The following is a 25,781-nucleotide window of genomic DNA, read 5'->3' as shown; positions in this document are numbered from 1 at the left end:
AGGTTGAAAAGTTAAGTGTGAAGACTGCAACGCCACAGCAAAAATGCACATACAAGAAAAAGACAAAACATGCAAAATAATAACATAAGAAAATAAAGACTAAGCAACACGAACCTCACCAAAATCCAGGGGTGATCTCAGGTGCTCAGGAAGGGGAGGCAGATCCTGCTCCACGTGTCTCTAGACATGATCTGCAATATAAACATTGGATATCAACTCCTGAGAGGAGTAACTTCTCTTTAGTTTAGATGATGAATTTTACCCATTTTTTTTGTATTTCTCAGTTTCTTGAAAACTATATGACAGAAGGACATTTGAAAGAGCAACATTGTAAAAACCAGAAATGATTATCACTGTGATTCACAACAAGGTCTACCAGTGAATCAAAAGATGAGAATTGTCAATGGATTCCCAATTAAAGATTTTTCCTTAAATGATTTTTTGTTTATGCCCAGACTACCATAGTAGTAGTAGGTGGCATTATAATTTTCTGCTTTTCTGATTAACATTCAGCAACCAACCTATGAATTGTAGAATAGTCTCCAAATTCTACCAGATATCAGCACATAGCAACATGTTTTTCTCTTCTTGGGCAGCAAAATGGGCAGAAAAATGGGCAGCAAGTCTAAATCTTGGAAATTGCCCATTCCAGTCATTTTGAAAGAAAGTTTAATGAAATTAGAATTTTTCAATGTTACAGAATTTTGCAGCTGTTTTGGCATTTTTAATTAGCTGATTAAATGAGAATTATCAGTCAAGGGAATTACTTAAATGAATTATTTCTAAATCACTGATTCAAGTAACAGAAAAAGACAAAACAGAAAATGTTGGAAATAAGAGTTGTCTTTCTTTAATAATCACCTATTTAAGTAGTACAAATAAATCACTAGACTAAGTGATTTAATTTTATTGTAGCTTTAAATAACAATACTAATGATCCAGGGACAAATTATGTTGTTATAATTATCAAAACCAACATCTGTCATGTCTGTGTTTATAGGATGACTGGTCATGTCAGGTGATGACCCTGTTCAAATTCTGAATCTGGGATAATGACATGAAAATCACTTGTTTAAGTATCATACCTCTCTTTTCTTTCAAAAAATCACTTCTTTTAGTATTATTCATGTTATTATTCTAATATCCCCACTTATTTCAACACCCCTGAAATAGTAAAATTTTGATCGCGAACAGTAAAATTTTATTACATAATCGGTAAGATGAAACCTTGAATTTTATAGGAAAAATACGCCCACTGCTGGGAAAAATCTGTTAAGAAAGTATTAGTTCATTGTGTAAAGCCTTCATTATAGCATTTTTCAATAAATATAGAATTTACAGCAGAATGATTGCATCATAGGCATAAACCTTGCTACTTAAAAGAAGCAAAAGGTTCATTTTTTATTAGCTCACCTGGCCCAGAGGGCCAAGTGAGCTTTTCTCATCACTTGGCGTCCGTCGTCCATCGTCGTCGTCATTAGCTTTTTACAAAAATCTTCTCCTCTGAAACCACTTTGCCAAATTTAACCAAACTTGGCCATAATCATCATTAGGGTATCTAGTTTAAAAAATGTGTCCGATGATCCCACCAACCAACCAAGATGGCCGCCATGGCTAAAAATAGAACATAGGGGTAAAATGTAGATTTTGGCTTATATCTCTGAAACCAAAGCATTTAGAGTAAATCTGACATAGGGTAAAACTGATTGTCAGGTCAAGATCTATCTGCCCTGAAATTTTCAGACAAATCTGACAACCTGTTGTTGGGTTGCTGCCCCTGAATTGGTAATTTTAAGGAAATTTTGCAGTTTTTGGTAATTATCTTGATTATTATTATAGATAGAGATAAACTGTAAACAGCAATAATGTTCAGCAAAGTAAGATCTACAAATAAGTTGTCATGACCAAAATTGTCAGTCGACCCCTTTAGGAGTTATTGCCCTTAATTGTCAATTTTTAACAATTTTTTGTAAATTTTTGTAGTCTTTTACAAAAATCTTCTTCTCTGAAACTACTGAGACAAATTTAACCATACTTGGCCATAATCATTATTAGGGCATTTAGTTTCAAAAATTTGTCCCATGACCCCGCCTTCCAACCATCATGGCCGACTTGGTTAAAAATAGAACATAGGGGTAAAATGCAGTTTTTGGTTTATATCTCTGAAACTATAGCATTTAGAGCAAATCTGACAGGTGGCAAAAATGTTCATCAGATTAAGATTTATCTGCCCTGAATCCGACAACCCGTTGTTGGGTTGCTGCCCCTGAGTTAGTAATTTTACAAAAGTTTTGCAGTTTTTTGTGATTATCTTAGATATCATTATAATATCTAATATCTAATACTATTTATTATGATTTCAACCTTATTTTACATGAATTCCAAAGCATCAGTAAATACAGGTGAGCGACACAGGCTCTTGAGAGCCTCTAGTTTCAATTTTACTAATAATAAGATATAATCTAAACCTGTATGTTTAAAATTTTGGTAAAACTACAAAATCACAGAATTTCAAATTTGCTGCATTTGTGTACTTAAATAAGTGAGTTTATAAATCACTTATTTCAGTAATTCCCCTGACTGATTATTTCATTGTTATTTAAAAGACCAAATTTAGTAATCATAATTTTACAAACTGGATTTATTTTATCATTTTCTATTGAGATATGAAATATTGCTATTATTAAACATGATAAATGAGCAACCTTGTTTTTTTGAGTACCTCGCTACAGTTTCAAAACCCCAATCGTCATGATTGTCTTTATGCTTTAGAACAGGAATGTCTGTATACCATACATGCTTTCAACAGGTAAACACTGATAAACATGATAAATAGTAATCCATTTTAATTTGGCTAATTTTTGAAACCCCTCTGCTCACATTGTTTGAAAAAAAGATGATTGCAAGGGACAAATTCGAGTCCTCTGACTTTTAAGTTTAACTTCATGAAGGACAGACAAGCATGGCCAAAATATGAAAGATTGTTTCTACTTGTAAACATGGTAAGTGTATAGCAACAGATTTCGAAAATTAGGGGAATTAACTCAAATTTGTAAAAAAGTTATTATATTAAAAAATACATTATTTTGATTTTTAATTGTAATGATGATTTGTATTCAAGGATGCATGGTAAGAAGAGGTTTAAATAATTCCAGAAAATATCAACCTTTGCTCAGAGAGTTATATAAAAGACGAATCAAAGCTGGACCAGAACCTGAGCTCCATCCATCAGAATCAGGATGCTGGTAATATTTTTACTGTAGATTTTAATTTTCGTCTCATGCCAATCTCTAATAAGCATACAAAAGTATTCAATTTGGTGAGGGGCAGAAGACACAAAGAGGAAATTTAAAATTCATAAGTCAAAGAGAAACTGATAATGTCATGGCAAAAAAACACAAAAAGAAAAAAAGAAAATCAGGTCAACAAAACCCCATATAGAAAACTTAAGACTGAGCAACACGAAATAATAAGGCTTAAGTTTTCATGGTATTATATGTACCAGTACAGTGTCATAATTGTATATTACTTAATGAACATCATCTGTAAAAGGCATTTGATGTTCAGTAGTTGTCGTTTGTTGATGTGGTTCATAATGTTTCTCGTTTCTTGTTTTTTATATAGATTAGACCGTTGGTTTTCCCGTTTGAATAGTTTTACACTAGTAATTTTTGGGGCCCTTTATAGTTTGCTGTTTGGTGTGAGCCAAGGGTCCGTGTTGAAGGCCGTACTTTGACCTATAACTGTTTACTTTTATAAATTTTGACTTGGATAGAGAGTTGTTTCATTGGCACTCATACCACATCTTCTTATATCTATTTACACAACTTTACCCAGCTTAATTGATCTAGCTCTAGGAGTCGCTATTGCAGACATGACTGCTTATGCTCATGAAACTGTGACCAACAGGAAATAATGTTATGCAAGGAAGAGTTTGAAGTTAGGCCTTTCAAAATCAATATTGCATATTTAATACATTTATGAAATTTCCTTCATTTCCAAAATAATCATGTTTTCAGAAGAAAAATTGCAGAGGTATTTTAAACAAGTGATAGGAAACCTGCTAAATTGATTTATAAATTTTACAGTGTTCTTGTAGGTCCTAAAATAGGAGTGGGCCATTTTTTTTTGCTGGTAAAAAGGCCATGTAATATTTACAGATAATGGACCATAAATTTGCCAATGTCATATTTTATAGAATAAGAAGAAAAAACAATTACAACTTTTAAATTAATCATTAATGACTTTTTGCAATATATTACTTTTAAGGAATTACAATTCAGAAATATATGCATTTGGAAAAAGATATGGAGAAGATTTTGATGAGAGCTTCTTAAGGAAAGCTTTTATTACCAGGTAAGTCAGAGATGTTTCTGGTTTTGATTTTCTGATTTTGATCACCACACATCATGAAATTAAACATTCCCAGTGGATTTGGATTTTTTTCACAAGTTCCAGACCATGTGGAACCATTACTGCTCTATACTGTTGTAAAAACTCATTGTTTTATATCTATAACAGTGTTCCAGCTAGGATTTGAAAATAGAGGGGCGCGTTTTTAAAAAAGGGCACTTTAGCGCGTTCTCACTGAAAAAAATCAAATACTTAATATTACCACATAATGACATATTTTTAGCAAGCATGTAGCTAAGTTAAATACTCTATACTATTATATACAAGTTTAAAAATCATTTATTTAGAACATATAAGTTAAAATCAATCTGAGAGCACTAATAGTCATTACTATATTCATTTCTCTTTCAGAACTACAGATTTTTCAAAAAGAGTTCAAATGCAAATAAATATTAAACAACATTGACAAGTCTTCTGTTTTTCTTTTTGAAGAAGGTTGTCACACATTGATCAAGAATTTTTTCAAATTTAGTTTCATCACAGTTTAATTTTACAGTTAATTTTTTTGTTAATGTCTGTGTTTTCAAGTTTGCCCTGTGACTTGTCTTTATCAATTTGACCTGAGAGAATATTCTCTCCACCTCTGCTGTACTGAGTGGTTGTATTATTGCAACACTGAATAGTTTTGCAACAAGAGGGTACATAGATAATAGGTTTTTATCCTTATGACAAGGTTAATGAAATAGCTCTAGCAGACTAGGTAAGGAACGATCTGTAAGTTCTGCTGATGACACAAGAGCTATAAAGTCCTGCCATTGAATAAGGAGAGTTTCAGGGTCCATGTCAAATGTATTTGCCAGAGCTTCTATCTCTGTATAACCATACATTGTTTCAATGTTGTCTGTTCCTGTAAGGTCTAAAATCAACTGTTGATCCAAATAAGTCAAGTGGCAAGTGATGGCGCAGAATGAAAAATAGAACTTTCAGAGCATCCTTCACTGCTTTTTGTGCACCAGTAGATATATTAGAAGCCATGTCATCAACGGTGTGTGCCATATCTAAAGTTATTGCATATTTATGTTGTTCACTGTCTTGATGGATTTGTATCTTATCTTTGCACAACAGTTTATAACCTACAGTAGACCATGTCTGACTACCAATACTTCCGTGTGATTGATGCTTGTTACAAAGTTTGCAAAGCATGACATCAACTAATGTTCCATCCTCACTAAAGTCTTTGTCAAAATATAACCAGGAATACTGTTTCAACCAATTATTATTTATACCAACTGTGTGTTTCCCACTAGGATTTCTTGTTCGTGTGGAGGAAGGGAGTGTAGGGTTAGGATTTTCTTGAGTTGCTTTATTTGCTTGTATTTGTGGTTGTATAGGAGTTTTGGCTGTCTCAATTACAATTTCAGGGGTCTCATTTCCATCATTACTGAAAGAAGATAGGGAGAGTGGGGTAAACTTTACATTGAAAATTGTGTAGGTTTGGTTGTGAATTTAAATAAGAGTGCCAATGAGACAATTGTCTTTATTTCGATCTTGAGAAATAGATTAATTCAACAAATAAATTTGTTAATTCAACTTTGAAAGTTTATTATCAATTCAACAAGCATCTCATTATATTTCATGTTGAGCGTATCTAATAATATCAATAAGTTTGTCAAAACGGATTTCAATAAGAAAATTGATACAAAAATCGGACTTTTGAGAGCTCCGTAATCGGCACAATAATAAATTAATTCAACTTTGAAAGTTTATTATCAATTCAACAAGCATCTCCGTATATTTCATGTTGAGCGTATCTAATAATATCAATATTAAAGTTAGTCAAAACGGATTTCAATTTAAGAAAAATGATATAAAAATCGGACTTTCGAGTGCTCCGTAATCGGCGGAATTTACAATAGAAGAACAATTGCGATATCTGATAGAAACCATTCTTCTTCTCGATTTTTCATAAAAGTAAAGAATTAAATTATTTTTTTACCTTTGAGGGTCATTATTCTTGGAAAAAGATGTAATAGACTGGCAAGTCTTTGATATTTTCTTCTTGTCATTTTCGAGTTGGTCAATTTTTCTTTTTTTCGTCGGCATTTTGCGTGTTGATGATTTACAATATACTATTGGAATGATTCTTTTTTAATGAACATTATTTTATAAATAACAAATACAGTAGAAATGAACATCGTTCACATTTATTTTATAAATTCTATTTTGCATCATCAGGTGTTAAAAAATCAATTCATTTAACTTGGATGTTTGGTGCTTCAGGGCAAAGGAATACGACAGGGTCGTAAATTTCACCTGATTAAGTAATTGACTCTAATCAAATAGGTAATTATATTCGGGTTACATGTGTCAACAATTTTAATCTGTTGTCTTATTGCGAACCCAATGAAAGTTTTCCACAGTGCCATCTCTATCTTGACCAGGTATTTAAACTTTTGCAAGTTCACCTGTCCTATTGAATGAATACAATAGCTATTTTTCTCTGTGTAGTTTATTCACTGGGACCTTTAAATTTCTTCTAAGAGAAATCTATCATTCATTGATTAAATTACCTGTGTAAAAAAAAATTCTTATATATAGACAAAAATACTTTTTTTATACTCATTAATTGCGTGTGCTGATGTATTTATTCAATATTAATAATATATTTTCATTCAGTTTAATATAAACATTGATTCAATCATAAAAAGTTGATTTCTAACAAAAGTTTTATCAGTGTTCCTATTGAAATTTGATTTTTTTTTGTTTAGTTATAGAATACATTTAAGAAGATCTTAATTTGAAACATCATTATTTTCAAGTTCTTATTCATGTCAAACAAATTTTTTTTTAAAAGGAACAATGTTGAAAGTTTTGTCAGAAATCAAATTTTTATGATTGAATCAATGTTTATATTAAACTGAATGAAAATATATTATTAATATTGAATAAATTCATCATCACATGCAGTTAATGAGTATAAAAACAGTATTTTTGTCTATATATAAGAATTTTTTTTTACTCAGGTAATTTAATCAATGAATGATAGATTTCTCTTAGAAGAAATTTAAAGGTCCCAGAGAATAAACTACACAGAGAACAATAGCTATTGTACTCATTCAATAGGACAGGTGAACTTGCAAAAGTTTAAATACCTGGTCAAGATAGAGATGGCACTGTGGAAAACTTTCATTGGGTTCGCAATAATGAAGTGTGTGTATAAAGGACTCAACAAAATGGCGACGATATGAGGAAAAAAGATCGTTTTTTAAACTTTTTTCAAAAGGGCACAGAAGGGCGCATCAGAAGGGCAGAGGGGCGCAAAATTTCAGGGGCGGGGCGCAGCGCCCCTCCATTTCATGCTAGCTGGAACACTGTATAATAATATTACTGTGAATTCATTAAATAAATATTTTTGGGATACAACTTTTTGTGGATTTTGTTAGTAGAGGTTAACCACAAATTTAGATGTTCAGCGAAGTTCCAATTGTGTATAGCCTTGTTTGCTGATTTTGAAAAAACAAATAAATCAAATATCCACAAAAATACAATTTGTTCTCAATCCTCAAAAATTGGTACACACGAAAATAAATGAATCCACAGTCTATCTGTATAAAATTTTCTTCAAAATATATTGTAAACTATTCCCCTATTAGCAAATATCTAACAGCCAGGCTAATAAGTAAGTAGGAAAGTACTAAATTTTTCATCTACCTGTAAACATCTGTTAACTTTTTTTTACATTATCATGTTATTAAACATATCCAGTGGATTTGGATTTTTTCACAAGTTTAAGACCATATTGGCCCATTATTGCTCTATACTTTTGTAAAAACTCATTGTTTTTAAATCTGTATAAAATTTCCTTAAAAATGTATTGTAAACAATTCCCCTATTACGAAATATCTAGCATAAGTATTTAGGAAAGTCCTTAACTTTTTCATCTACCTGTAAACATCTATTATAGTTATTTTAACATTTGTTTTAGTGACTATCGACAGGCTGAAGAAGAGAGCAGACGACAACTTGGTATAGATCTTGAATCAGTTCCAGTAGGCGTGGTTGACAATTCGGAATTAGCACAGAAAGGTGAAGGACTATTTTTTATATAGAAATAAAGAGATGTGATATGATTACTAATGAAACAACCATCCACCAGGTTCTATATGACTTGGATTTAACTATAGGATACTGCACAACCTTCAACAATGAGCTAAACCCATACCATAAAAGGACCCAACATGAAGAAATGTGATAAAAGTCAAATGAAAAAGCCGATGACCTGATTTAAGACAAAACAATTAGCTTAAATAGAAATATGACAGATTCTTTTTCCAAAATCAGTTTGTTGACTTTTTACTTTTTTTATACAATAAAATTGAGAATGGAAATGGGGAATGTGTCAAAGAGACAACCACCTGACCAAAGAGCAGAAAACAGCCCAAGGCCATGCCACCAATGGGTCTTCAACACAGCGAGAAAATCACGCACTCTGAGGCAGGCTTCAAGTGGCCCCTAAAAAAAAATGTATACTAATTCAGTGAAAATGGAGGTCACACTACTAAACTGTGAACATATAAATGAACTAAAATTAAAAAAAAAACATACAAGGCCAGAGGCTCCTGACTTGGGACAGGCGCAAAAATGCGGCTGGGTTAAACATGTTTTGTGAGATCTCAACCCTCCGCCTTTACCTTTAGCCAATGTAGAATAAACAAACACACAGGAAAACTCAGTATTTCAAAATATTGAGGAGGTTCTTCTGTCTTTTCATCCCAAATCAAGTATAAACTATTGTACTAAAGACTTCTCATTCTTTGAAAGCTATGAAACTGTTGAACATGAATAATACCACTATATTTTAACTTATAATGTTTTATATCTTTTTAGGTGAACAAATTGCATCCAGATATATTAAAGCTTATCTTAGACATAGCTATCCAATGATGTTAGAGGAGGGCATTCAGTAAGATTATTTATTTGAGGATCATAAAAAAGAGGGAGTGCCCCAAGTCCTATTTATTCAGATGAGGCAAAGGGTAGTGAAATGAGTGAATGGTCAAACCAAATGAAACATAATTCTTGAAAGGCCATCAAGATACAAGTCATCATAATAATTAAAAACTTGCAGTATACATTGAAATTTAGTACCTTTTCTATTCCCTATTTTTGTGGTATGTGAGTTTGTCATATCCCACTCTAAGAATGGGGAGCACATTTCCAATCTGTCAAATACCTACTTCCCATTTGCAGATACTTTGAATTTTTTTTATATGATGAATGAACCAAAAACTTTCATCACTCTTTGCTCAAATACATGTACATTGTACTGCTAAACAGAATGATTTTATGTTTGGACACCAGCTCGACACTGATAATGTTATATCACTTTTTGGAAAATGACGCTATCAGCGGCATGTTTCCGATACCATTGACCAGAACTTACGGAAGTCAATTATTGCCTCAGCCTACCGCACTCGGTTTCATATTTACTATTTTACATACTAACTGGAATCTGCTTGTATTACGCTACATTCGAACAAAGTGTTCGAATCGGACGGGAACCAGTTTACATACTTTATTTTATTTACCAAAAAGATATCTTGACCTGTCCATATGTTTTTTGTTATTTAATGGTATTTGGAGCTATCCCTTTGTTATATTTTTCATATTTATTCGAGCTTTCACTTTTATGCACATGTCTTACAATCGTAAACAATCGGTATGTATACATGATAAATAGATCCGTTTTGTTGGACTTTTTACCCTCCAATGATCAGCAATCGCTAGACAAAATAGTTCTCCTAAATAATGTCAGCCTTTCATGCCATTTCAACTTTTCAATCATTAAAAAAAGTGAAAATCGGAACCATTTTGATATCCATTGGATAGAAACTGGTCTTTATCCAGATTTACGAAGATTTTAAAAATCGGAAATTAGTAATACAGTTATACCCACGCGGTGCGTATGAATCTTTGTTTACAAAACAGGATTTCGGAACGTCTCTAGTTTTTAGATCGTAAGTCACGATAAACTCAAACTGAAAGTAAACAGTTGTTTGTAAGACGCAGGTTTACTCACCATAAACAAGCTGAAACGTTCAGTATGGCATATATTTTAGGTTAAAGACGGTCCCATTCATTTAAAAAGCATTTTGAAAGTAGACGATGGGATTATTTCAGGTTTGGGGAACGAGTAAATTATCACAAAGTTCATTTCTTGACGACCTCATAATTTCATCATGTCGATGGTACAAATCGATTTTTACTGTTTACTGTCGCTTCTCATGTTTTGTATTTAAACGGTTGTTTATTTTTAAACCCGAACCAGGCATATGCATTCTGTAATTGTGCAAATCTTCGTTCTTTGGTCAATTGGCTTATGGATAGTTGTATCAATTTCAACCCTCTTACATTATTTGTTTTTTAAATATATTTGCATTACACATGCAATGGCAGTACCTTTCCAATTACTATTTATGTGTTGTGTCTAAATTTTGTAACACTTTATAGTGACTGGAAAGGGTAGAAAAATTCATCAGATGTGAAAAGGCTGAAGATACTTCAAACGGCACCGAATCATTAGATATTGCATCTTATAAAAAGAAACTGAGATTTGGATAGTTCCACTTCAAGGTAAAAATGTTTATCTCTTGTGAAATGAAATAAAAAAAATATTGTAACACTGTAGTTAATTAATAAAGATACTTTTACGTGTATTTCTGTATTGGCCTTATTATTGGTTCTCGGCCAGCAGTCAAACGGCACCGAATCATTAGATATTGCATCTTATAAAAGGAAACTGAGATTTGGATAGTTCCACTTCAAGGTAAAAATGTTTATCTCTTGTGAAATGAAATAAAAAAAGTATTGTAACACTGTAGTTAATTAATAAAGATACTATTACATGTATTTCTGTATTGGCCTTATTATTGGTCCTCGGCCAGCAGTATTGGCCTTCCACTTCGCCTCAGACCAATACACCCAAGACATGGACCAATAACAAGGCCAATACAGAAATACTTACACAATGATATTATAGAATGACAGTATGGTTCAATAGCGGGAATCAGCCCCTCAACTACTTTTTACATAAATATTAACTTCTGGTTTCAACGCTTTGTTCGTCTTGTCTGGAGATCTTGCTGTAGTTCCAGTTCAGCAAGCATTTTAGAGACATATCCCGTCCATCCTCTTTTGACTTGTAATCTCTGGTGATAGATTTTGCCGCTTGACATTGTATCCTTTCAAGCTTGTTTTTTTTTGTTACCGTGTAGGGGTCCCATACTATGGCTCCATATTAAATTATAAGATCCATTCCTAAAGATCTAGATCATTGTTCTAATCTGACACAAATTTCAATAACTGGAATGCTACCCAAGTTGAATATATGGTGACCCACGGGAACAGCATTACCACTATTGAAATTGTGTTTAATACCATGATTGTTCAATGTCATTAACTTAAATGGAGACAGACATTTGACCTGAAAGACATGAAAGGTGGTGTGGGAGTGCAAAATCAAAAACTAACTGACTATGATATATGGTTAAAGAATGAATATCAATTACATGGGTCAACATGGTCAAGGGCAGAGTTGTTATAAAATAACAATATGGCAGAGAAGTGGTTTCAAGTTTCATATAAAGCGACCTGACTGACATGAAATAAAAAATCGAAGGAGTATCCCTATTTGTCTAATCTTCAAGGTGAAATAAAACTAGTAAAACAATATTATACTATTGTCTAAATATACAGAAATATAATTTGCTTCAAGTAACAGAAATAACTAGGTCACTAGTAACTTATTTAATGAGTATGTGGGGTATAAGAGCTTGCTAACAACAGGCTCTTCATAATCATTTGGTTTGAAAAGGATACTAGTAGTCTATATTCTTGATTTAAAAAAATGTAATTGCAAGAAAAAAATCACATTACTTAGAATACTTTAGATCATTCAGGTAGTCTTTATTTATATGTACAAAAGAACAGCCAGTAGTCATTGGATATTGTAGATCATTCAAATAGTCTTGACCTTTTTATTAGTACAAAAGAACAGCCAGTAGTCATTGGATATTGTAGATCATTCCGGTAGTCTTGACCTATTTATTTATACAAAAAAACAGCCAGTAGTAATTGGATACTGTAGATCATTCAGGTAGTCTTGACCTATTCATTTGTACTGAAAAAACAGACACATATATGAATATCAATTATATGCTTACGAGACATGTTGCAATGTTAAACTTATTACGGTATGTGAAAATCAAGACTTGCATAAAAAATATCACAATTAGAGACAGTGGCATCATTTTTCCTCAGAGCTTTCAGCTCTTTGATTTAGATCTTTCAAATACCTTCTTCCTGTTTCTGATACTTTAAATTATGAATGAGGTACATGTATGTTGAGCATGACAACACGTGCATTCTTGTTGTTTATTGATTTATCTGATAAATAGACGTTTAATTGAAAAAAATTCTCATTATCTTATCACAAGAATGTTATATTTCAGAGCTGTACATGACTATCTGATGGATGACCAGATGATATACTATATAGCCAGTAACTTTGGTTTGACAGACTTGATAATGTCACCAGTTAGTATTTATTTTGTTTGCATTTCATTGTGTTTTAGTGTGAGATACTATTGATATTTTATAATTTGAGTTATTTCCCTTAGAATGTATTTGTTTTTGTACACATGTATATTTGCCAAATGTTGCTTGTTGCTTCATATTGGAAAGAGTTTACATAGGCTTGAGCCTGCAATCCAATCCATTTCAGTAAAATATGTTTAAATTATAATTAAATTAATAAGTTTTCTCAGATTACAGTTACTATATCAGAGATGATTTGATTTAATTGCTCATCTGAACTGATTTCTGCAATAATGGCGTTTGTTAATCTTCCTTATGATGTCTCTATTTTAACTACAAACAATGTATTAATTATCTTGTGGAACATTCATTTCTGTTTTAATTTCAATGAGCAAAATTATCTCTGCTATATGAATTCATCGTTTTGATCATTTCCAACCTAATATAACAATCAAATTGTAAGTTGTCCAAAAGGTGGGCATTTAGTTATTTTCGATACTATTCATTAATTTCACCCAGGTCGTTGATAGGGTGATTTTAGATATGACAACAATTTTAATATAAAAATGGATTTCAATATGGAATATAATTTTACATAGGAAAGACCTTTGTAGGCAATATATATTATCTGTATAACCACACTGTATCCTTTCTGTTTTTAGTGCTTATCTGAAATTCAACATGACCTAATTTAAAAAAAAACTTAAGAGTAAATCTAAGTTTTTATGCCCCCGCCCTAGTGGAGGGGGCATTAAGTTTTACCCTTGTCCGTCCGTACATCCCAAAGTTGGTTTCCTTTCTCTAACTTTAGTTTGCCTCAACCAAATGTTATGAAACTTATACACAATGCTTATTACCACAAAACACAGATCAAGTTTGAACTTTGGTGGCGTCACTTTAACCGTTCTAGAGTTATGCCCCTTTACAAATGGAAAAATTGCTGAATTTTTCATTCTGTTCTCTTACTTTAGTTAGCCTCAACCAAATGTTATGAAACTTATACACAATGCTTATTACCACAAAATACAGATCAAGTTTGAATTTTGGTGGTGTCACTTTAACAGTTCTAGAGTTATACCCGTTTACAAATGGAAAAATTGCTGAATTTTTGTTTCCCTTCTCTAATTTAAGTTAGCCTCAACCAAATGTTATGAAACTTATACACAATGCTTATTACCACAAAACACAGATCAAGTTTGAATTTTGGTGGTGTCACTTTTACTGTTCTAGAGTTATGCCCTTCACAAACGGAAAAATTTCTGAATTTTTCGTTTCCTTTCTCTGACTTATGTTTATACCACAAAACTCAGATCAAGTACAAACAGTTTTGTCCCTTTATAACTTTATATGATATGCAAGCGGGGGCATCATCTGTGTCCCATGGACACATTCCCCATTTATTTTTTAATATTCACAAATTGAATCCAAAACACAGTAGTGTATATCAGATCAAAAGCTCAGTATTGTATTGAATTGGATACATTTATATGACCTTTACATTTCAGAATTACCCACCAGAAGACCATATGTACTGTACTGCATTTAAGGCAGTTATAGGTGCTCTTGCTGAAAGTCAGGTAACAGTAATAGATTGTAGTACATGTAATGACAGATTCTAATAAATCCAATTGTAATATCAGGCTTGTATATCATGTATATAGTAATGTTTCTTATCAAACTAGTAAGCTGCTTCAAGATAAAGATGCATTTCGTCATGTCATAATCTTTTAATTTAATGTTGATTGGAGATCTTAGATAGTCACTGTTAAATTAGTTTTTGGGTAAAGATTGCATGAAATGCAATCAAAACCTTATGTTACTGACTTGATATCTAAATCTTCCAAGGCTTATCACTACTTTTGAGATACACAAAATATAGTGCATTGATCATAACATTCTATTAAAACACATTATCCAGAAATTTATCAATGAAATATATGATTAGATATTTAAAGTCACAAAATTATGTTATACTTGTCAAGAAAATTAACTTTTGCCAGGTGCAGGAATTTAATATATATGTGTTAAAAATATCAATGATGTCATTGTTATTAAAGTCATCCTTAAAAATTAGAGTTATCTTCCTTTGTTCAGAATTTTAATAAATTGAATCAACTACAACCAATGCTTTATACAATGCAATATTTAATTTTGCTTCCCACTGATAAATTAAAGCAATCTTTATTCTTTAGTGCTTACAAGCACTTTGATAAGAAATGTGAGATTGACAGCTTAACATATTTTATACACAACTGTCTATTATTAAATAGGTGGATTGACCTCAATCCTCCTCCTGGATTTTTTGTCGCTTTGTTACTGTTTCATAGATAAATGCCCCCATCTCTTATAATTTCTAAATTTCACTTTTGAAAATGAATATTAAATGTTTCTTTGAAGCATAAATACTGTCTTAATCCTTCAGTGTTAAATTTGATGTTGTGTTTATTTTTAGAATGAAGAAAGAGCAGGGCTGTTTGTCAGAGATTTTGTAGCATCTCAGTTAGCTGGCAAAAATTTGATGGAAATCTGGGATGTGAAAAATCCCATGGGATTGTTGTCATCTGCATTGTCTATGCAGGGCAGAGGTCCACCAGAACCAAGGTACTTCCAATAGCCTTTTTATATACTGTTGACTCATTTACTTTCGTGAGTACCAATTTTCGTGGATTAAGAAAAATATGTATTTTCGCGGATATTTAGATTCATGGTTTTAGCCAAGTCTGTAAACATTCTTTTACAAAATTTGTAATTCGTTGAACATTTAAATTCGTGGTTCTCCTTTACCCACGAAATCCAAGAAAATTGGTATACAACGAATAATAGTGAATCCATTGTAGCTGAATAGATTTCTAGTTCCTAAAACTGAATATTTTCTATACACATGATACATTAGCAACAAGAGCACACAAAAACAAGTTACAATTTGGGATCAGATTGACCTTAAAATCAAATAATAAATTTAAGCAATTTGAGATTTTTAGAATCATATATTGAAACTTTGTTCTGTCATGAAAAAAAAACCAATTTGGGTTGAAAATATACCCTTTGAATGGTTTGTACATAAAAATGGGTTAAAATCTCAAATGGCTGGGTTGCAATATTAATGACTTATCAATGTAGAATGTTTTCAATGTAATTACATGGTGACTGTAAATTTTGCAGGAAAATAGCTAAGTTCCCAAGTCTGGAAAAATATGATTTTTTTTAAAACAATGCCATAACAGCTGGCACACAACTTCAACATGACTTTGAAATATGGGTTGACCCTGTAATGAAGAGTTGAAAACTTGTACACTCTTTCATAAACTTTGCTGAAAATTGAATAACAAAGTAAAATGGACAAGAGATACAACTACGATAAAGGGACAATCAAGAGGCTGCAATTGACTACTCCTGTCTCATTAAACATTGTGTGTAAAAAAAAAATACATTTATGTGTGTTAGTGCCTCTTTAACAATCTTGCTTATCAAGTGTCTGCTATTATGGCAGGTAGGCCATTGAGGATCCTTTGGGATCCGTTAGTTCTTTGACCAAAAGATGAATATACATCATATACAATGATAAATCATTGATTTTTTAAGTAGGTTGCACTGATAGTAGAAAAAGTGAAATTGTTTTGCTCTTTAGTTCTGAGAAAAGAGTTGCATTGTTTATGACTTGTGTGAGTGGGTAGAGATTGGTGTCATGAATTAATACATATAGCAATGTATAGATTCCATCACTTCAACAAGTGTGTTACAATATTTCTCCACTCGAGACAGTTAAATTTTAATATTTAAAGCGTGAGGCTTGCTGACCTTTTTAAATAGTTAAAATTTAACTGTTGAGAGTGGAGAAATATGGTTATACATGAGTTATAGTGCTAGAATCTGTTTCTCTAATGATTTGTATCCTTCTTTTTCAAAGATTTGCAGAGAGTTGTGTTCTTTATATGTGACGTCATCCGGCAGGACGTCACGATAGGAAATTCAGAAGAAATCAAGAAAATTTAACTCCATAATTATATTTCGACCAATCATTTGCTGAGAACAGATATTTCACAAGCGATGAGAAATATTTTACTCACACCGCTCAAGAAATGTGAAAATAGCACAAAAATTAGAGGAACATAATTCTTTCGTTAACATTAGATATTACCAATAAGATGAAAATGAACACTAATATTATATTTAACTAAATCATTTGTCTGTCATAGTAGTACTTTGTTATTTTAGATTACTATGGCAGTCAGCTTCAGCCACAATGTTGTCTTTGTATCATGTTTTAATTATTTCAGATTACTATGGCAGTCAGCTTCAGCCACAATGTTGTCCTTGTATCATGTTTTAATTATTTTAGATTACTATGGCAGTCAGCATCAGCCACAATGTTGTCTTTGTATCATGTTTTAATTATTTCAGATTACTATGGCAGTCAGCTTTAGCCATAATGTTGTCTTTGTATCATGTTTTAATTATTTCAGATTACTATGGCAGTCAGCTTTAGCCACAATGTTGTCTTTGTATCATGTTTTAATTATTTCAGATTACTATGGCAGTCAGCTTCAGCCACAATGTTGTCTTTGTATCATGTTTTAATTATTTTAGATTACTATGGCAGTCAGCTTCAGCCACAATGTTGTCCTTGTATCATGTTTTAATTATTTCAGATTACTATGTCAGTCAGCTTCAGCCACAATGTTGTCTTTGTATCATGTTTTAATTATTTCAGATTACTATGGCAGTCAGCTTCAGCCACAATGTTGTCTTTGTATCATGTTTTAATTATTTCAGATTACTATGGCAGTCAGCTTTAGCCACAATATTGTCTTTGTATCATGTTTTAATTGTTTTAGATTACTATGGCAGTCAGCTTCAGCCACAATGTTGTCCTTGTATCATGTTTTAATTATTTTAGATTACTATGGCAGTCAGCTTCAGCCACAATGTTGTCTTTGTATCATGTTGGAATCTATAGTGATAAGCAGCTGATTGGAAGATGTAAGTGTCTTGGAAAAATACAGTTGTTTCAAATAGATAAATAGTTTTTTAAATAGAAGTTTACCTTTCAAGATTGCTTACCAAAAATGTTGAAAAAATACAGGTCACACTTCCACCAATGAACAACCAAGCCATGTCATTTACTAATTAGTATGAACATGTATTCTTTCATGTAATGAATATTTATTCCTGATTTGTACATTTTAAAAACTTAGAATGATTAATTTGCAGTACATGTTGTATTTCAACATTTAGAAAAATTAGTAATAAGAATTTTTTTTAGTTCCAAAACAAACAACAACATATATTAAAATATGATTGCGTAGACAGCTGTTTATGTTTAACAAATGTAACATCACAAACATCTATCATTCAGAAATGAAATTTGTTTCATTTCAGCACCAGGTGAGACATTACCGATAGCAGAGGAAATGGCTGCCAAAGATGCCTTGTCAAAATTAATGAACATTTCACTCGCAGCAAAGCCATTACAATTTGGTGAAAAATCAGAAAGTTGGAAATTTGACTATAATCAAAGAAATCAAAGTGCTAATGACTTACTACAGACACCAACAAATATATAATTATTAAATTGATTATAGATTTATGTGTACATATTAAATAAAGCTAACATTTGCTACTTCATTCTTATTTCTTGTTATTTGTTTTTGCGCTTTGTACCAATCTGATGAGGCAAGCCCTTTCCATTGGATTTTTGCAGTTTGTGCTAATGTTGTTTTGTGTTAGGGGTAAGAGTTGAGGAATCACAAACATGTTAAACGCATTGAAATTCTTTATGTGCCTCTCCTAATTCAAGAACCTGTAGTTGTTGTTTGCTGTCTGCATATTTGTTTTTTGTTCATTGTTGTAGTATAAATCGGGACATTGGTTTTCTCTTGAATATTTCACATTTCATCATATCAGGACCTTTTTACCATATAAAGTAATAGTTTTGATTATTATTGAAAGCAGTATGGTTACCGGTATATATAACTGTTCCCTTCTGTTTTTATTGGCTATCGTACCAAATCTTATAATTTTTGTCAGGCCTACAACTTCTTTCGCAGAAAACTCAACATAGGGATAGTGATCCGGTGGCTGCGAAGGCGTTTACTAACTTTTTAAAATGTGTAATACCACCAAATCATAGTACGTCACATCCGGTTGCATACGAAAAAGTGTCGAAAAAAAATATTCCCTTGAATTTGACAGTTGTAGGAAATTAATCCTACATTTCATTGCAGTAAAAAAATTCTGAGTCATAAACATATATCTTGGGTGTTTCAAAGCACCCTTATTTTTTTATTTGGTGTCTCTATAGAATATTTTGGAAACTTGAGGTTACATGGTTACTAAAGCTTGTACACAGGAAAAAAAGGGGTGAAAATTTGATTGGTTAACTTCCAGTGATGGTTATTTTCTTATATGCAATGAAATGTCATGTGAAATTTTGTCTATAGTACTGGACAGGATAAAACTTTACTCATGCCAAGTATTTCTTTATTTGAAACAAAGATAAATTATGCACATTTTTTTGAAAAGTGCAAATTTAACAAAGACTTAATAGGGGAAAATCAATGGTGGTATTACACCTATTATGGGAAGCTGCACATGCACCTTTGATCTAGTGTGTACTCTCATTTGTTAAAAATTAATGCTATTTAATTGAAATATTACAAAAATTAAATATTCTGAGTGGATTGAGTCTCAAAAACACATTTTATGAGAATATTGCCTTGAAATAGGACTCTACCATGAATATCAGTAGACAGAGCAAGCCATACTCAGTTTTTTGGGGAGCTTTTTATGACTTTTTCTCCTTATTTCTTATATTTTGCTATAAGAGAAAACTTTTTCCTAAGTAATACTTTAATAAATATATAGTTATTAGTAAATGAAACTATTTTTGAAGCAGTAACAACAAATTATTCACTAAAAGGGAAGCTTTTTATGTCCCTCTCTGGAACGCGGTGTAAATTTAAGTTTTACGTAAAGACTAATTGAAACCTCCATGGAGTCAGTAAAGTTTTATATGGATAGTTCATTCAGATTGAATACTTCAATTACTCATTTATTATCACATTTCTTTCATAAATGAGTGAAAGTTACCCCAAAATGTTTATTTATTGGCCTAAAAAGTTGAAATTTTGAGGAAATGACAGATATAAATGGACCAAAACGGACCTTAAAATAAAGACAAAGAGGTCCATTGCTGGTATTTATCATCTTAGAGTCATCTTTTGTATCATACTCAACTGTTTGTAGGCAGATGAGATAAATATTTGATCATTTATTGGTCCACACTATATTCTATCATGATGTGGCTTGATTTGGATTTTTCGAAGTAATTTTGCTCGAATCACTGTAGATGTCGTCTTACATTATACTAGATTTTTCTCAAACTATTGAACTGATTATGACAAAACTTGACAGTAATGCTTGAAATAACAATTATTACAAAGGAAAAAAAATCACATACAGTTTTTATTCAACAAAAAATCTTCTTTAGGTGTAATACCACCAAATCATAATACGTCACATCCGGTTGCATACAAAAAGGGTCGAAAAAAAAATATTCCCTTGAGATTACATGGTTACTAAAGCTTGTACACGGGAAAAAAAGGGGTGAAAATTTGATTGGTTAACTTCCAGTGATGGTTATTTTCTTATATGCAATGAAATGTTATGTGAAATTTTGTCTATAGTACTGGACAGGATAAAACTTTACTCATGCCAAGTATTTCTTTATTTGAAACAAAGATAAATTCTGCACATTTTTGTGAAAAGTGCAAATTTAACAAAGACTAATAGGGGGAAATCAATGGTGGAATTACACCTATTAGCTTTATATTTTAGAAGGTGGAATACCTGGATGCTTCATACTTTGTTTATAGATGCCTTATGTTATGAAGTTTCCGTCTGTCTTATGTCCATTGTCCTTGACCTCATTTTCATGGTTCAGTGACTACTTGAAAAAAAGTTGTGATTTTTTGTAATGGTTATTTCTTTCTTATTATGAGTAATAGGATAACTATATTTATTATGTGCGTATCTTGCAAGGTCCTCATGCCCGTCAGACAGTTTTCATCTGACCTTGACCTCATTTCATGGATCAGTGAACAAGGTTAAGTTTTCGTGGTCAAGTCCATATATCAGATGCTATAAGCAAAAGGTCTACTATATTTGGTGTATGGAATGATTGTAAGGTGTACATGTTCAACTGGCAGGTGTCATCTGACCTTGACCTCATTTTCATGGTTCAGTGGTCAAAGTTAAGTTTTTGTGTATTGGTCTTTTTTTCTAATACTATATGCAATAGGTCAACTATATTTGGTGTATGGATATATTTTTTGATGTACATGACAGTCTTGCAGGTTTTTGTCGAGCCTGCGACTTTTGTCGCAGAAAGCTCGACATAGGGATAGTGATCTGGCGGCAGTGGCTACGGCGGCGGCGGCGTTAGCTAACTTCTTAAAAGCTTTATATTTTAGAAGGTGGAAGACCTGGATGCTTCATACTTTGTATAAAGATGCCTTATGTTACGAAGTTTCCTTCTGTCACATGTCCATTGTCCTTGACCTCATTTTCATGGTTCAGTGACTACTTGAAAAAAAAGTTGTGATTTTTTGTAATGTTAATTTCTCTCTTATTATGAGTAATAGGATAACTATATTTGGAATGTGCATACTTATCTAGGTCCTCATGCCCGTCAGACAGTTTTCACTTGACCTCGACCTCATTTCATGGATCAGTGAACAAGGTTAAGTTTTGGTGGTCAAGTCCATATCTCATATACTATAAGCAATAGGTCTAGTATATTTGGTGTATGGAAGGATTGTAAGGTGTACATGTCCAACTGGTAGGTGTCATGTGACCTTGACCTCATTTTCATGGTTCAGTGGTTAAAGTTAAGTTTTTGAGTTTTGGTCCCTTTTTCTTATACTTTATGCAATAGGTCTACTATATTTGGTGTATGGAATGATTGTAAGGTGTACATGTCCAACTGGCAGGTGTCATCTGACTTTGACCTCATTTTCATGGTTCAGTGGTCAAAGTTAAGTTTTTGAGTTTTGGTCTTTTTTCTTATACTATATGCAATTAGTCAACTATTTTTGGTGTATGGAAATATTCTATGATGTACATGTCAGTCTCGCAGGTTTTATTTGACCGTGACCTCATTTTCACGGTTCATTGCTCAGTGTTAAGTTTATGTGTTTCAGTCTGTTTTTCTTAAACTATATGCAATAGGTCAGCTATATTTGTTGTATGGAAGGATTGTAAGCTGTTCATGTCTGCCTGGCATGGTTCATCTGACCTTGACCTCATTTTCACGATTTATTGGTCAATGTTTAGTTTTCTTGGTTAAGTCTGTTTCTTAGAAACCATAAGCAATATGCCAACTATATTTAGTATATTGAATGATTGTAAGGTGTACATGTATTTCTCGTTTGGTTAATATGACCTTGACTTCATTTTCTTGGATCATGTTAAGTTTATGTAATAGTTGTAGTAAAGCTTTCATTTAGGACTATCAACATAATATCAATGGTTAGTGAAGAAGGCGAGACATTTCAGCGTGTGCACTCTTGTTTTTACCTTGACCTCATTTTCACGGTTCATTGCTCATTGTTAAATTTTTGTGTTTGTCTGTTTTGTCTTAAACTATAAGCAATAGGTTAACTATATTTGTTGTATGGAAGGATTGTAAGGTGTATGTGTCTGTCTGGCAGGTATCATCTGACCTTGACCTCATTTTCATGGTTCATTGGTCAATGTTAAGTTTTCATGGTTAAATTTGTTTCTTAGATACTATAAGCAATAGGTCAACTAAATTTAATGCATAGATTGATTGAAAGGTGTACATGTCTGTCTGGCATGGTTCATCTGACCTTGACCTCATTTTCATGGTTCATTGGTCATTTTTTCTCGTTTTCCTAGTCAAGTCTGTTTCTTAGAAATAGGTCAACTATAGTTGGTGTATTGAATGATTGTAAAGTGTACATGTATTTTCTGTTTGGTTTATCTGACCTTGAAATCATTTTCTTGGATCATTTTAAGTTTATGTGATACTTGTAGTAAAGCTTTATATTTAGGACTATCAACATGAAATCAATGGTCAGTAAAGAAGGCCAGGCATTTCAGCGTGTTCACTCTTGTTATATTAAACCCTGTGCTGGGAAAATACATTTTTATTTATATATTACATATTATACTATCAAATTGCCAATGCAAGTGAGCCCTTACCTGCAATTATCTGTCATACTTAATTAACTTCTCTAAATTTCATAACTGATGAGTAAACATTGGTTTTGTAGAAAGGTACTTGCTCTTTTTTTTTAACACCATGTCATAATGAAAATATTAATGTATATAATGTGCCTTTCTCTGTAGAGATAGACTGATAAAAATATCATGAAAAATTAATATGTAATACCTGAACCCCTGGAGTGCTGTTAACTGTCCACAGTAAATACGAACAGACATGTCATTAACGAACATCAGAAACACATTGAAAAGAAAGACAGAGATTCAGAAACAATGCTGATAAAAGTTTGGTTCTCAAGATTTATCAGTTCCTTCTCCAATATTGGGACTTCTTATGTTACTCATGATAATATCCGTCGAGGAAGTATGAGGAAATAGCATATTTAGTAACTATTGGTGCAATTCTATTACCCTTTTATATGACCTAATGTCAAAGATTTAAATGTAAATGATTATTTTCAGGTGAAATTATAGACAAAGCCATATTGAACAGAAACGGACATAGAAAAGATGTTAATGTCACCTGATGGCTTTTGGTTTGATGCGATTCCTTTACATTAACTGCCAATTTGTTGTTATGTAACATTATAACTTTTAAAATCTGATTTTTAGGTAGAAATATGTTCAAATACCGAGGATAAATAGTTGCAAAAGTTAGAAAACGGATCAGAATAATGAGAAAATTGATCTTTATTGAAGCACCTATGCATTTTATATGGGAGATAATGACACAAAATGGCGGCTCACTACGTCACCAAAGTCACGTGATGTCTTTCTTGGTTGGATATGGGGCGCGCTTGCCGGGACATCTGCAGAAATATCCATATATCGTCCAACAACAGAGCCATAACAGCAATGTTTTCCCAGTCATCGAAAGATCGTTTACCATAAGTTAAGGTTCTTGGTCGTCTATATACCTCAGCAGTGTTCATTTAGTTGTTACCTGAAATTATATGAATTGGTTTTGTTTATAACAACCTGATCTTGTATACGCAATAAATAACCTTTAGTTAGTTAACTAACTATTTTAAAGATCTCCAAGACAATTATGCGCGTTCTACGACTTTTTGGTCAGGACGGGTTTGAAACCTGCAGAAGTGCTTCAAAGGAGTTTTGATAATCACCATAAATAAAGTGAAGCGCACGATCGTGTATTTTGTTCCCCACAGAAATTATAAAAAAAATGCTTCGTTTGAATTTTCTCCTTTCCAACAATATGAAATAATTATCGAATTACATCTTATAATATTGTTCACATACGAAACATGAAATCTTTTATTACTCTCTTTTATTACCAAGGCATTATTTATAGCCTTTGTATGACATATACGCATGTACCATTAACAAAAGAAATTAAAAACCCGATCGAATACTATCGATGTACACATCTTTAGTTCATTTATATGTCAAGGAAGTTTTAAATTGTCAACGTATAAAGGAATCAGTGTACATGAAATATAAATAACGATAGATTTATTTGGCGAATTGTCTTTTATGGAATGCCAAGACTGTCTTATTATGTCCATTTTCATGTATAATGTAACTGTATCTCACAAAACCTGTTTAACCCAGCCGCATTTATGTGCCTGTCCCAAGTCAGGAACCTCTAGCTTGTGTCAGTCTTTTGTGTGTTTTTTTTTCAATTTTAGCTCGTTTATATGTTTTGGAGTGTAGTGTGTCGTCCATTTCGCTGAACTAGTATACATTATCGTTAAAGGGCCAACTAAAGACCGCCTCCGGTGCGGGATTTCTTGCTGCGTTGAAGACATATTTAAGGCCTTTGGCTGTTTTCTGCTCAATGGCCGGGTTGTTGTCTCTGACAAATTCCCTGTTTCCATTCTCAATTCGATTTAACCATTATATTAATGTGATATTTAGCTCACCTAGCTCACTTAGTGTCCACTGTCTGTCGTCGTCTTCGTCAATCGCCCGTTAACTTTAACAAAGATCATCTCTGAACTACTGGGCTAAATTTAACCAAACGGTTTTGTCACGATCATCAATCAGGTATATAGTTTTTAAAATGTTCCTGGTGACCCCACCGGCCGACACATTGGCCGGCATGGCTAACAATAGAACATAGGCGTAAAATGCATTTTTGCCTATAATCACTAAAATCATAATAGAGAGTTGACCTCTTACTGAATTTATTGCCCTTAATTGACGAGTTTCCTTTTTTCTTGCATTTCTGTCTATTATCTTTAAAACTATAATAGAATTATATAGATACTTAAAAAAGCAAAAATGATCACCATGACAACATCTACAAATAAGACATTTGGCTGATAGCTTCAGTAGACTCAATATTGGAATTATTGCCCTTAGTCATAATTTTTTACATTTTTTTACCATTTATCTTGGAAACTCTAATATACGAATAGAAACTTTAAAAAGGAAAAAAAAATCAGCAGGATAATATAAACATAAAATAGGTCAACATGACTGAAATTGTTAGTTAACTATTATATATAATTCTTACTTAAAAATAAACATTTTTGAAGATGCAGGTGAGCGACACATGCTCTTTAGAACCTCTAGTTCTATCAAACGGTGTAATTTTATACATCCCGCCATTGTCATTGTGTTAT

At 32.3% G+C, this 25,781-nt stretch overlaps 1 protein-coding gene across 2 annotated transcripts in view; it reads left to right on the top strand.

The window, feature by feature from the left end:
* LOC127713119 (39S ribosomal protein L44, mitochondrial-like) overlaps positions 1-25,781 on the top strand; it is a 104,440-nt gene that overhangs the window by 1,721 nt on the left and 76,938 nt on the right. Inside the window, exons 2-10 of one of the 2 annotated variants that reach the window (XM_052219749.1) lie at positions 3,122-3,245; positions 4,270-4,356; positions 8,339-8,439; positions 9,241-9,316; positions 12,864-12,948; positions 14,454-14,525; positions 15,401-15,549; positions 17,846-17,928; positions 18,328-18,550. In XM_052219749.1, the coding sequence (XP_052075709.1) occupies positions 3,122-3,245; positions 4,270-4,356; positions 8,339-8,439; positions 9,241-9,316; positions 12,864-12,948; positions 14,454-14,525; positions 15,401-15,549; positions 17,846-17,928; positions 18,328-18,512 (962 nt within the window). In that variant the 3' untranslated portion in view covers positions 18,513-18,550. Of the gene's footprint in view, positions 1-3,121; positions 3,246-4,269; positions 4,357-8,338; positions 8,440-9,240; positions 9,317-12,863; positions 12,949-14,453; positions 14,526-15,400; positions 15,550-17,845; positions 17,929-18,327; positions 18,551-25,781 lie in introns of those variants that run through there. The other variant, XM_052219751.1, reaches the window with a different exon arrangement.

This window comes from Mytilus californianus, unplaced genomic scaffold, assembly GCF_021869535.1.
Source record: "Mytilus californianus isolate M0D057914Y unplaced genomic scaffold, xbMytCali1.0.p SCAF_8, whole genome shotgun sequence".
In the NCBI taxonomy this organism is placed as follows: Eukaryota; Metazoa; Mollusca; class Bivalvia; order Mytilida; family Mytilidae; genus Mytilus; species Mytilus californianus.
This window is presented reverse-complemented; position numbering and strand designations above follow the sequence as displayed.